Source organism: Cynara cardunculus, unplaced genomic scaffold (genome assembly GCF_001531365.2).
Source record: "Cynara cardunculus var. scolymus isolate 2C unplaced genomic scaffold, CcrdV1 Un_Scaffold_4424, whole genome shotgun sequence".
Taxonomy (NCBI): domain Eukaryota; kingdom Viridiplantae; phylum Streptophyta; class Magnoliopsida; order Asterales; family Asteraceae; genus Cynara; species Cynara cardunculus.
Genome location: NW_020201893.1, coordinates 14,082 through 26,260, shown reverse-complemented (window position 1 = coordinate 26,260; position 12,179 = coordinate 14,082). Strand labels below are relative to the sequence as shown.

Below are 12,179 nucleotides of genomic sequence, written 5' to 3'. Positions count from 1 at the left end.
TTTGACAAAAAAAAGTTTGACTCTTCATGATTCTAAAACCCTTTGAATAATTTTGTATCCTAGGCATCCCTTAACCATTCAGCGCCCTAATTTCATTGTAAACAATTACTAAACAATTATATTTTATTTTGCACTATATCATGAAAGCCTCTTAATCATTCAACAACCGCCAAACAGCCCCTTAGTTTGATAGAAGTTAGATGATAATTGGATTGGTTCAGTTTTATTGGATGATTGTCTGTCATTTAAGAACCGACCGATCTAAATTAGATGTTAAAATTTTATATCCGATACAATTAGATATCTAATTTAAATTAATTCGAATAATTTTTTGTAAACCCTAAACAAATATGTTTACTAAAATGCTATTTTACCAAATTATTTTTCTATAGTACAAACTATTCAACCCGACCCGACTCGACTCTGACCACCACCTTCTTTGCATGGCGGTTAATTTAAACAAATGTTTTACGATTTCCACACACCAGATAATGCTTTTTTCCATAAAACGATGCAGCCGCCCCTTCCTCCAATAGAAACCTTTGCTAACTTACGCCGGATGTATACTTTCTCTCTCTCTCCCCCCTTATCGCTTCTCTTTTTATTTATTTATAGAAACCAGACAGTCTCTGTATTCCATTCTTGAAGTGATTCCCATGCTTGTTTCCTCTACAAATCCAACCAATCGTCTGATATTTCTCATCAATTTTCTGTTTATTTCTCAGAAATCTCTTCTGGGTGTGCTGTTTTCATAATCATAACACAAGTTTTGTCCACTTTAGGGAAGAATTCGAGCTTGAGCTTTGCTTGATTTTGTTGGAAAAGCTTAATACGAATTTTTCGATGAATATTCGTGGTTGGGGTGAAGATTTGAAGCAATTTCATTAATTTTCTTTTTTCGATAGTTTGTTTGAGTTTTTTGAAAGTGGGTAACGATGCGTTCCTTGTTGCGATTCATCAAGTCGACAACACGTAAAAAATTGCTGCTCAAATACGACCAGTTTTCGTTCACTGGTGCTGTTAATTTCCGAGCAAAGCAGCAGAAGTTGTGCTAGATTTAGATAGAGAAGAAAAGGGAGTTTGATTTTTGTTTAATTTTACTATTTGGTTCATAAAGAGGCAACCTGTTTGATAAAATGCCGCATAGAACCACTTACATTTTTCCGAGGCAATTTCCTGAAAGTGGGGTGATCACGAATTCGTCGTTGAAATCTGAAGATCACGAGAAGAAGATCATCTCGAAAGAGAATTCAAGGTTCATGATCGATGGCGATGGCGAAAGGGTAACAAATACAGATGTATTTGGACCTACTGCTTTACTATCAGAACGACATCGTTTCAGTAGCTGTAAAAGCGACCGGAGCCACGGGAAGAAAAAGAAGCAGCAGCTGGCCGCTTTCGTTAATTGGTTGGTGGAGAAAAAAACTAATTCCGGTGGAGGTTCAGGCTCCGGTCACGTGAAGCTCAACAACAACGACGTCGTCCTCAACGATCTCTTGCCGGCGACGGTGAAGGATATTATCGACGATGACTGGCATAGTCATGTCTCCGACGTCGATTTTCATCATCCAACCACACGGCAAAGCATTGGTGCGATTGATCGGCAGATTAGTAATGAGAGTGGTCATTTCTCCGGTGTTGTTAGAGACCATCGGAGTTTGGGCGACCGACAGGTTTCTCTGCACCGGTTATCAAGTGATGCCGGAAGTAGTTACGCCGCGAGTTTGTTCTCCGGCACGATCGCGACGTCGAGCTCTGCCGCTTTTGTTAAGGATTCAATGACGGAAGAGACGATGGGGATGAGGGAGGAGGAGGTGGTGCAGGTGGTGGGGAATAGTGATGGTGGTGGAGGAGATGATGGTCGTCGGAATCTTGTTCAAAGATGGCGTGAAAGCTATTACTTGCAACTTGCGCTAGCAAAACGGCTAACCCATCAAGCCACCATTGGTGACGAACCTACACTTATTCAAGGACGTGGCTATGGCGGTGGTGGCGGCGGACCCGCCGTGACGTGCTATGATGCAGAATCCGTCTCGTATCGTCTCTGGGTATGATTATTCTTTCCTTCTTTAACTTCCGTACGTAATTGATTTGTCGATGATCTTTGCCTTTTGGTTCTAGCTGTGTTTATGGATATCATAATGTGCAACATGTTAGAAAGATAGGGCGGTGGATGACGGCACAATCAGCCACCATACCTCGCCGGAACTATCTACAAATTTAACATTACAAATTTATATCAAAAATAGAACACTAACACATAAAACTATTTACATCGTTCATTTATTTTAATCCAACCACCCCACCGTAAATGAAAAGGACGCACTGTATTAAAGTTATATAAAGAAAACAAAAAAACCATTTGGGTTGGCATACTCGTTAAAAGTTAAGAGGACGTAGTGAAAACCTGATCGGGTTCGAATTCAGACGTCATTCGATGCAAGTAAGTTGGTCCGGATCCCATGATTTCCCAAAAGAGTTGTGAGATAAATGGAAGAATATCTTAAAAATCCGTTCATTCTTTTTTTAGTTAGAACTTCATCTACGCTCGAATTTTCATCAAATTTATTCTTAATATCAATCATAATTCTTTACTTTTTTTGTTTTGTTTTGTTTTGGGTTATCTTTTAAGCCACTCTTTGTTAAAGTATTGCAGTGTTTCTTGAACATAAAATATTATACATGGTTATTTATATAAAATAATCTTGAAATTAGAATGCATAATTATATGCCGATCCATTGAATATGGGCATAATGTGTAGGAACCATTTTATTTGATGCTTTTAGAAAAATGTTGTCTAATAAAATAATATAGCTATAAATCCTACGTAACAATATTTATTTAAATTATTTTCCATAAGATTTCAAATCTTCTCTTTGTTGAAAGTCTCATCATTTTTTGCCAATTTATTTATTAAATTAAAAAACCGTTGAATTTGTTATATATTTTATTTTATCAATATTTGAACAATTGTTTTGGTTGGTCGTATATCAAATCAGAAGCTCCCAGTTTTAATGAAATATACTTTTTGTATCCTTGATTTTGCTTTGGTTTTTGTCATGTTGGTAAGTTCAAAGGAATGTCTTATTAACATTTCAATCGTTGTATTTGATTTTTTATTATATAAAGTAATTTTACAAATATAAATAATAATAATAATAATAATAATAATAATAATAATAATAATAATGAAATGTTTCCCTTTTCTCTTTGTTATCGGTAATTCGCATTAAAAAAACCAAAAATCAAATTATATTATTAAACTAAAAAGAATTACTTCGTTATTAAACCTAAAAATTATAATAAAAAAATTGAATTAAAGAAATTACACAAAAAGAAGAACTATTAAATAGTTAATTTGATACTAATATCGATATAATTTTTTTTTTAAAATTTCTATGACATCGTCACATTCATATTTTATTTAAGAAATAAAAATATTACCATTTTCTCAAAACCACATAAAATCATATTATATTGATAGAGGTACAAAACAAAACAAAACATTAAAATTCAGATATATCTCACTGCATTATACAAGTATCCTTCTAGTATATATATATATATATATATATATATATATATATATTACTCATCCTTGCTGACCTTCCATGAAATTTGGTTGATAATGGTCTAAGTTCTGCTTGAAGACAAAAATGTAGATATAGATTAATTATATAATTATTGATCAATATATGAAAAACTATATACTTACTTACAGTACTTTTATTTAATCAGTATTAGACTATATTTTTGGTTTATTACTACTATTATAGTTGGATAATGACACATTAGGTATTACTTCAATCACATAATTATGTAGGATGTTAAAGAACACCTCGTTCGATCGTAAAATTACGCCGAACATGTAAAAAAAGAGTTTGATTTTACTATGTAAAAAACAGAATTAATACAAAATGTTCATTTAGGAAAGAGAAGGGTTTGTGTACACAACCTATGTATTTATTCTTCAAAATGACGTATGGTTTGTAGTTTTATTTAGCGATTTGAAAAGTTTATTTATATAATTATATTATGACCTCTTTTTCCACCAAACTAGTATTTTTTGGCCAAATCTTTTGATAAATAAATAGCCATTTTTTAACAATTACCAAACTAATCTAGAATTTAACATTCAAGATGGTGGGTCATAAATAATCAGCTGACCCGAAGTCCTCCTCTTCTCGTCCCCCCGCCCCTTCTGCTTCTTCTGAGATTGATGATGATCCTCTTGATCAAGATGACCTCCTTGGTGAGGATGACATTAAAGAGGTTGAGTCGGATGATGGTGATACCGCACGATTTCTTAGCAATGATATCACTTCCTCCCAGGTTGATCCGAAGACCTCTCAGGTTGTTTAGCAGTTGGATTCTCCCCCCTCCCCTATGGTCCAGTGATGTTTCTTCTTGTGCTTAGTGTGCCCTTTGTGCTACTTTGCTTTCTTGGCTCTCTTGATTCGGTTTAGGGTGTGCCTAAAATAGGTCCTTTCTCCGCCCCTTGTTGTTTTCCCCGTTTGTTACCCTGGCTTGACCCGCCAGGGACTTTCCCCTGTGGTTGGTTTTCTTTCTCCTCTTCTTCTTTTCCTTCCCTCCCTCATTTCGGGGTGCCTTGGTCTTTTTCTGGTGGATGTGGTTCGCCCCCACCCGAGCGCGTATTTGTCTTGCTTTTTAGTGTTTTAGTGTTTTATCTTGATCTGGAGGGTTTCCCCTCCCTATAAAAAAAAGGGCTTTTAGAGAAAGAAAGAAAGCATGAAAGAGTTTGGTCCTTAAAAAACAAAAGTTGATTTGAACCTCTTGAGAGGTTAAATCATAACATTGTTCGGCCAATATTCATGTATAGATTGATAACTTGATATGACTATTCTTTTTAGTATTATCATCTTTGAGTATGGGCTACGCATCTACTCTTTTTATGCCTTCTCCATACGTTACTCTTTCTATCTCCACTAATCATTAATTTGTTTTAAACAAACTTAATTACCAATTTAACTGTCATTTATTTATTATTACAAAGCATTCCCAAACATGAATTCATGTTTGATTATTGAAATATGTTTTTATATGTATGATTAATAATTGAATATTTTTACTAAATAATTTATATGTAATTAGAAGTTACATCTCGGAGTGGCTCATGTTGAATGATGTTATATATGGGGACATATCCACATAAGGGTATCTTCAATGAATGAATCTTATAAACAAAAAATATAGTTCATCATCATCAACGAGAGTCCTTATAAGTCACACACGTTTTGTTGAGTTTCTTGTACAAGAATCTACACGTAGTCCGGAGTCACGGTATTTAAGATTTTTGTTCCTCCCTGATTTGAACTGAGAACTCCGGATAAGATAAATTCACAATCTTTCTAGCTGTTAGTCCATTCATTTCAGATAAAGATTTCCTCTTTGAATGATATGAAGCAGTGTTTTGTAATTTTGTTGATCTTTAAGGTAACCCACCCAGTAAAAATGGTTTCTTCAATTACAGGTTAACGGGACTCTATCATATAATGATAAGATATCAGATGGGTTCTATAACATCCTTGGAATGGATCCATATATGTGGATGATGTGCAATGATTCTGAAGAAGGCAAACATTTGCCGTCTTTGTTATCACTGAAAGCTGTGAATCCAAGTTCTACATCAATGGAGGTCGTTCTTGTGGATAGATATGGTGATTCACGGCTAAGGGACTTGGAAGATAGAGCACAAGAGCTCTATTTTTCTGCAGAAAACCATCTGATGTTGGCTGAAAAGCTTGGAAAACTTGTTGCTTCTACTATGGGGTATGTGGGTGTTATTTCTTTTGGCTTTTTGTTCATCATCCTTTATTAATTTGCTACATGTTGAGAATGTTGAAACTTGTTAATATATTCAAGGGGATCGTTTCCGATAGAGCAAGATGATCTCCATGCTCGATGGGAATTGGCTAGCACGAGACTGAGGGATCTTCAGAACGGCATTCTGGTGCCGGTTGGCAGCTTGTCTGTGGGACTTTGTAGGCACAGAGCTATTCTTTTCAAGGTTATGATTTAAAATATAAGCATATGTAGTTCGGTTTTTGTTGTTACCATAAACTGAACAGTCGTCACCTGGTTTGAAGTTTTATGCACTGAACCGAACCGCACAAAAGAGCATCTTTTTACATGGTTTTTAGTAAAATAAACGTGTGAAAGGGCAACTTTTATACTGTTTTAATGACACTATGTACATGGTTCTAAAACCGTTTAGAAAGATCACCTTTTTACACGATTTTACTGCTGCTGGTTTTACATGGTTGTAAAACCATGTAAAAATGTGAATTTCAACTGTTCAAAAAGCCTCATTTGTTGTAGTGAAGTCAATTTTGGTTCGATTTGGTTCAGTCACGCTTTTTGATTTTTTTCTTTTGGTTTCAAGGTTTTGACTTGGTATATATAGTTTTGAGTGTTAACAAGATGTTATATTGATGAAATATGGAATTTGATATGCAGAAATTGGCTGATTATGTGGGACTGCCTTGCCGAATAGCTCGAGGCTGCAAGTATTGTGTTGAAGATCATAGATCCTCCTGCCTTGTCAAAATCAACGATGACAAGTTCACGAGGTAAAATTCTTAATCTGCTTTTGTTATCGCTCTTTTGTATGTAAATTTGTGAAAAGGCTTCTCCAATTAGTCTTCGTTCAAAAGTTTGACTTATGTTCACCTTTTGTTCAGGGAGTATGTAATGGATCTAATCGGGCAACCGGGAAACATCTATAATCCGGATTCCTCTATAAATGGTGATATACTTTCTTCGGTGCCTTCACCATTTCAGAGTTCTCATTTGAAGGAGGTTCAACAAGTTTATGTGGACCGAGCATCGATTTCTCAAGTCAAGAGTATGTTCTACTCACATTCAAGAAGTTTATACCATGTTTGAGAAACTAGCCAATAGCTATTAACTGAAAAGCTTATTGTTAGCTAATAAGATAGATAAGCTAGCAGATAAACGAAGTCATTTTCGGTAAAAACTAGTTGATAAGCTACAGGTCAAGGTACAGTATTCTAAAAGGACATGTTGAGAAGTTGATTGAAAAAATATAAAAGGCATAACTAGAAAAAACCCCCTGAAGTTTATTGAAACATTACTTATAAGTCGGATTTTCAAGAAGCTAGCTTATGGCTAACCAAATGGGCCTTTTTCAACGAAAATGAGCTAGCTTATGCTTGCTAAAAATGGTCTATGTTTTGAAAATGTGACATGATGTTGAAAGTAAAACTAGCTTATGTTATGTAAGATAATTGTAATCTATGATGTTATATTAAAACTAGCTTATGTTATGTAAGATAATTGTAATCTATGATGTTATATTTTCACAAGGATGTGAACTCTTCCGGAACTTTTTGTTCATAATCTTATGATAAATCTCATGTAGCCATCGAAGGAGGACCTCATGTATCCGATGAAGAAATTGGCCTTAACGGAGAGCCTAAGGAGATGACATGTGTACCATTCGATAAGAACTATAGAATTTGTGAGCCGATTGAAACGCCAAAAGTTATATTCGGCCAATCAGAGCAGTTGAAGGTCGAGAGTGATGGCAAATGTAGAGGCAACTTTCCTGTGACTACTCCAAGGTACTTGACCCTTGAGCCATCTCTTGCAATGGACTGGCTTGAGATAGCTTGGGACGAGTTGCATATCAAGGAGCGTATTGGTGCTGGTACGTGCCCGTGAATTCTTATTGGTCATTGTATTTGTACATTAAATGCCAAGGAAGTGGCTAACATTTTCTAACCATTTCTAGGCTCGTTTGGGACGGTGCATCGTGCAGAATGGCATGGATCGGTTAGTACGCCTTGTTATATTTTGCTAACGTCAGTTAAAATTTGACGATGTTACAAAGTAGGGATATCTAAATCTTTTTGCGTTGAACATTGTTTGGTTTGGGCTATGTAGGGCAAACTAGCTAATAAGCTAGTTGTCAGCTGAGTTTTCAGTTAATATGCTAGCTGATAGTTGATAAACTAGTCATATGGTAAAAACTAGTTGATAAACTAGATGAGAGTATAAACCGACTTAAATGAACATGTTGAAAAAATAATTGGAAAAAAGTGGAACAAAGCCCCTAGAGCTTGTGGAAATGATGCTTGAAGTAGTTATTTGAAAAGCTAGCTTATGACTAACCAATCAAGACTTTCTCAATAAGCTCAAAAACTAGTTTCATTGGTCTCAATTTGAAGTGGTAGTTTGGGCCTAGGTTTCAAGCCAACATCATCCATCATAATGTCCCAAAATACTTGGAAACTTGAAGATGTTCCCATAATTTTTACCAAGTATTGTGGTTATATTTTAAAGCTAAACTCAAGAAGAATGGATTGTTTTTAATGTAGGATGTTGCTGTAAAGGTCTTGACAGTCCAGGACTTTCAAGATGATCAATTGAAGGAGTTTCTTCGGGAGGTATAACATTATGTCCATATTTATAATGCTTTTTTTTCCATGCATCTTTCTTCTCAATTATGATGAAATTTGGTGTTAAATCTTTTCTTGTAAGGTTTCAATTATGAAACGAGTACGCCATCCGAATGTGGTTCTGTTCATGGGTGCGGTCACTGTTCGTCCACATTTCTCAATTGTGACGGAGTATCTACCTAGGTGAGTTCTTTTCTTGTGTTCATTTCTCTGAACAACGCTAATATGTTGGCAGTCTTTAGTTGTCTTTGTTAGAGACTCACACCAGCTAGACTTGGACCCTTTATTCTCAATATATGTTGTAACCCCATTCTCTTATTAAAGGCTCTTTTGGAGGTTTTCATATATTTTAGCATGGTCGCCAATTCTAGGGACTCGGCACTCGGGGACAATCTGTGTTAGCCTCTTTTTGGAGGGGGCGTGTTAGAGGCCCATATCGGCTAGACTTGGACCATTTCTCATTAATATATGTTGGAACCTTTCTTCTGTCCTCAAGAACTCTTTTGGGGAGTAATCTGATGGAATTCCACATGTTTTCATAGTCTCGGGTCCCAAGAGGCCTCAAATATCAACTTTTCAGACCATTGTACTTTGTTTTTTAGTAATAAACAAACCATTATTTTGCAAAAATGTGAAGAAACACGAAGACTTTCTGAATGAGGGACTTCATATTGCTCGTGGAAAGTTGAAAAACGACCATTCTACTTGCTATCTTTTGTCCAAATGACTTGTTATTGCAAATTGTGATGTTCTTTTTGCATTTTCGTGTGAATGATTGATCTATATGCAACATAAATTCAGTATGATGAGTTGAAGAGTTAATCACTCAATGTTTACACAAATTTCTTGAATTTATGAAACAGAGGTAGTCTATTTCGCCTTCTTCACCGTCCTGCAGCTGGCGAAATTATGGATCAAAGGCGACGTCTACGCATGGCTTTGGATGTGGTTTGCAACTATACTTTGGATTTTTACTTCAGTTATTTTCCTATATTTTCTACTCCTCTATTTCAAGAACATACCTGTGTGGAACTTGAACTTTTATGTTGATCTTTTTTACCTCCAAATTTAAACAGTGTTTTTCCATGGGATTGAGGGAGTGATTGCCTGGAATTACAGCCATTCTAAGTGATTCATACTAAGTTTGGATTTTTCTTTAGGCCATGCTCGACAATCATAAACTAACTTATTTTATGCACCCCTGTCTATATGTTAAATACACCCTATCATACTAATTTTCCCCTCACACACATCAACCTCAACCCCCTCTTTTTTACATTTTCAATACATGATTTGACCTGGTATCATCTGAAACGGGCGCATATATAACAACCCTCTGAAGAAATCCAGTTTGGAAAACCATATACTAGCATTTTGAAAAACTATATTTTGTAGTGTTTCAGTAAGCTTCTTGTATTTATTTTAATTTTTGTTCCATTCATGCCCATAAAACCTTTACATGAATGACCAAAAACCCTAATTATTTTTAGATAATTTTACGTTATCATCTAGCTTATCAGCTAGTTTTGCCAGACGTAAATAGTTTTATCAGTTAACTTAGTGGCTAACACCTAGTTTGGCGAACATAGCTTCTACCCTCTCCATTAGGGTGAGGGTAGTTGATTGTAAAGATTTAAAGCCATTGAATGTGGTTTTTTTTTAAATCCTTTTGATCTTTTTTCTAACTTCTTATTCCCCCTCTTTTCCAAGAACATACTTCTATGAATCTTGAATTTAAGGGTTAGTTCCTTTTCTATCTTTATGTGGCCAAGGGAGTGGTTGCTAACACTTAAAGCCATTGGATGGTGATTTATACACACTAAAACCCTCTGATTTGTTCTTTGTTGCAGGCAAAGGGCATCAATTATCTTCATTGTCTTAGTCCCCCCATTGTTCACTGGGATCTCAAATCTCCAAATTTGTTGGTGGACAAAAACTGGACTGTCAAGGTGTGTGTATATATATATATATAATATTTATATACAGCAATCACTCACACACATGATTCCATGAAGGTTGGAATCTGCCCGCAACTCCTTTTAGTGAATCAACATTTACCTTGGCTCCCATTTTTGAAATGTAGGTTTGTGATTTTGGGTTATCGAGATTTAAAGCGAATACTTTCATATCATCGAAATCTGTTGCTGGAACTGTAAGCTTCTCTGATTTACGTTGTTGCTCATACTCATGCATTCGTTCGTTTCCTGTCTAAAAACGGATGTAATTCTGTTGCTCTTTTTATCTCAGCCTGAATGGATGGCCCCTGAATTCCTCCGAGGAGAGCCCTCGAATGAAAAATCGGATGTTTATAGTTTCGGCGTGATCTTATGGGAGCTAGTGACCATGCAACAGCCATGGAACGGACTTAGCCCTGCTCAGGTTAGTCCTTTGTAAGCGTACCATTTTCGATAGGAAAATGAATCCATTAGAAGTCGAGGGTTTTCATGGAAACCATTTTACTCCTTGGGGTATAGGTCAGATTTGTGTACATCGCACCCTCCCAAACCCACCTTCTGGTGGCATATTCTGAGCTTGTTTGGTTTGCGTATGAAGTTCTTCGAAAATGGGAAAGGGGGTCTATATAACAACCCGTCCCGCAATAATAGAAAATTATATTTGTGAGCTCTTTATAAGTTCAAAGGCGTTATTGGGTCAGTTTGGTGCTAAGGCTCTACACGAACAAATAAACATTGTCGTGTCTTGAATTGCGTTTCATTCCCTTTTTCTACTTGCAATCAAAGACCTTCAGTAGTACCTCTGGATAAGATATACCGGATTCGTTTGGTTTTGTTTATCCGAAGACTTTAAGTAGTTGATATATGAATATGCTAATTTCAGGTTGTCGGAGCGGTGGCTTTCCAAAACAGGAAACTAACGATACCTATCAACACCTCCCCGGCGTTAACTTCGCTCATGGAATCTTGCTGGGCCGAGTAAGAACTCGTCATTCATCTTGTTGCTCCACATATCACCTTTTTTATTTTTTTTAAAGTATATAATATTTATATACTATAAAATATCGGCTTTTATATAGTCTCCTAAACCAGTTTTTACATGTTCGAACAGTGACCCTACTCAACGGCCAGCTTTTAGAAGCATCGTTAACTCGTTAAAGAGGTTACTTAAGTCTCCAACGCAAATGGGAGGTCCGTGAGGACGACATTCTAATCTTTCTTCGTTTTTCTGATGATTTCTAACGCTTTTTATACCAGAGTACCCAAAACGTGAAACGGGTGTGCTTTTTTTAGCTTCTATAATGAAAGATCTTGGTTCGATACCGTAAATCAAAAATCCTAGAAAGGATCAACTAGAATATGTTGAAACCAAAGAAGTTTGTATTTCATGAGTCTTTAATTCTTGAGATGAATGTTGTTTATATAAAATTCTTCTTATTGATCTCTCTGATAATAATCTTTGTTCAAATTGTACAAATTATTATTCGAATGCTCTTCGATTTGGTTGCTTTTTATTTCTAGTCTTTCGATATTTTTCTTGAAAACGTAGTCCACCACATGGGTTTGCGAAAATATCTGTCGTTTGATTTTCTATGTCTAGAAATCGATGGCATCGGAAATCAATCTCTCTTTATTTTGAAAAGATGATTACAATTGAAAGTAAACCAAGAATAAATAGGGGAACTATCAACTAAAAAGAGGGGAGAAAAGGAAAAGATAAGGACCAAAAAGGGGAGGAAAAAGGAAAAGATAAAGGATCAAAACAAAAACGTATATTTCCCT

The 12,179-nt window shown here is 35.8% G+C and overlaps 1 protein-coding gene across 2 annotated transcripts; it reads left to right on the top strand.

The window, feature by feature from the left end:
• Positions 1-575: 575 nt before the first annotated feature.
• Positions 576-11,890, top strand: LOC112504041 (serine/threonine-protein kinase CTR1). 2 transcript variants are annotated; one of them, XM_025108011.1, is made up of 15 exons: positions 576-2,048; positions 5,493-5,791; positions 5,885-6,029; positions 6,479-6,591; positions 6,703-6,866; positions 7,404-7,691; positions 7,776-7,816; positions 8,362-8,430; positions 8,525-8,625; positions 9,306-9,390; positions 10,293-10,391; positions 10,526-10,594; positions 10,690-10,821; positions 11,281-11,375; positions 11,509-11,890. In XM_025108011.1, the coding sequence occupies exons 1-15, from the start codon at positions 1,137-1,139 to the stop codon at positions 11,594-11,596; spliced, it is 2,700 nt and encodes an 899-aa protein (XP_024963779.1). In that variant the 5' UTR covers positions 576-1,136; the 3' UTR covers positions 11,597-11,890. The 2 variants fall into 2 exon arrangements, 1 of the variants encoding a protein (XP_024963779.1); XR_003068121.1 differs by lacking the exons at positions 10,690-10,821; positions 11,281-11,375; positions 11,509-11,890 and having other exon boundaries at positions 9,306-9,421.
• The last annotated feature ends 289 nt before the right edge of the window (positions 11,891-12,179 follow it).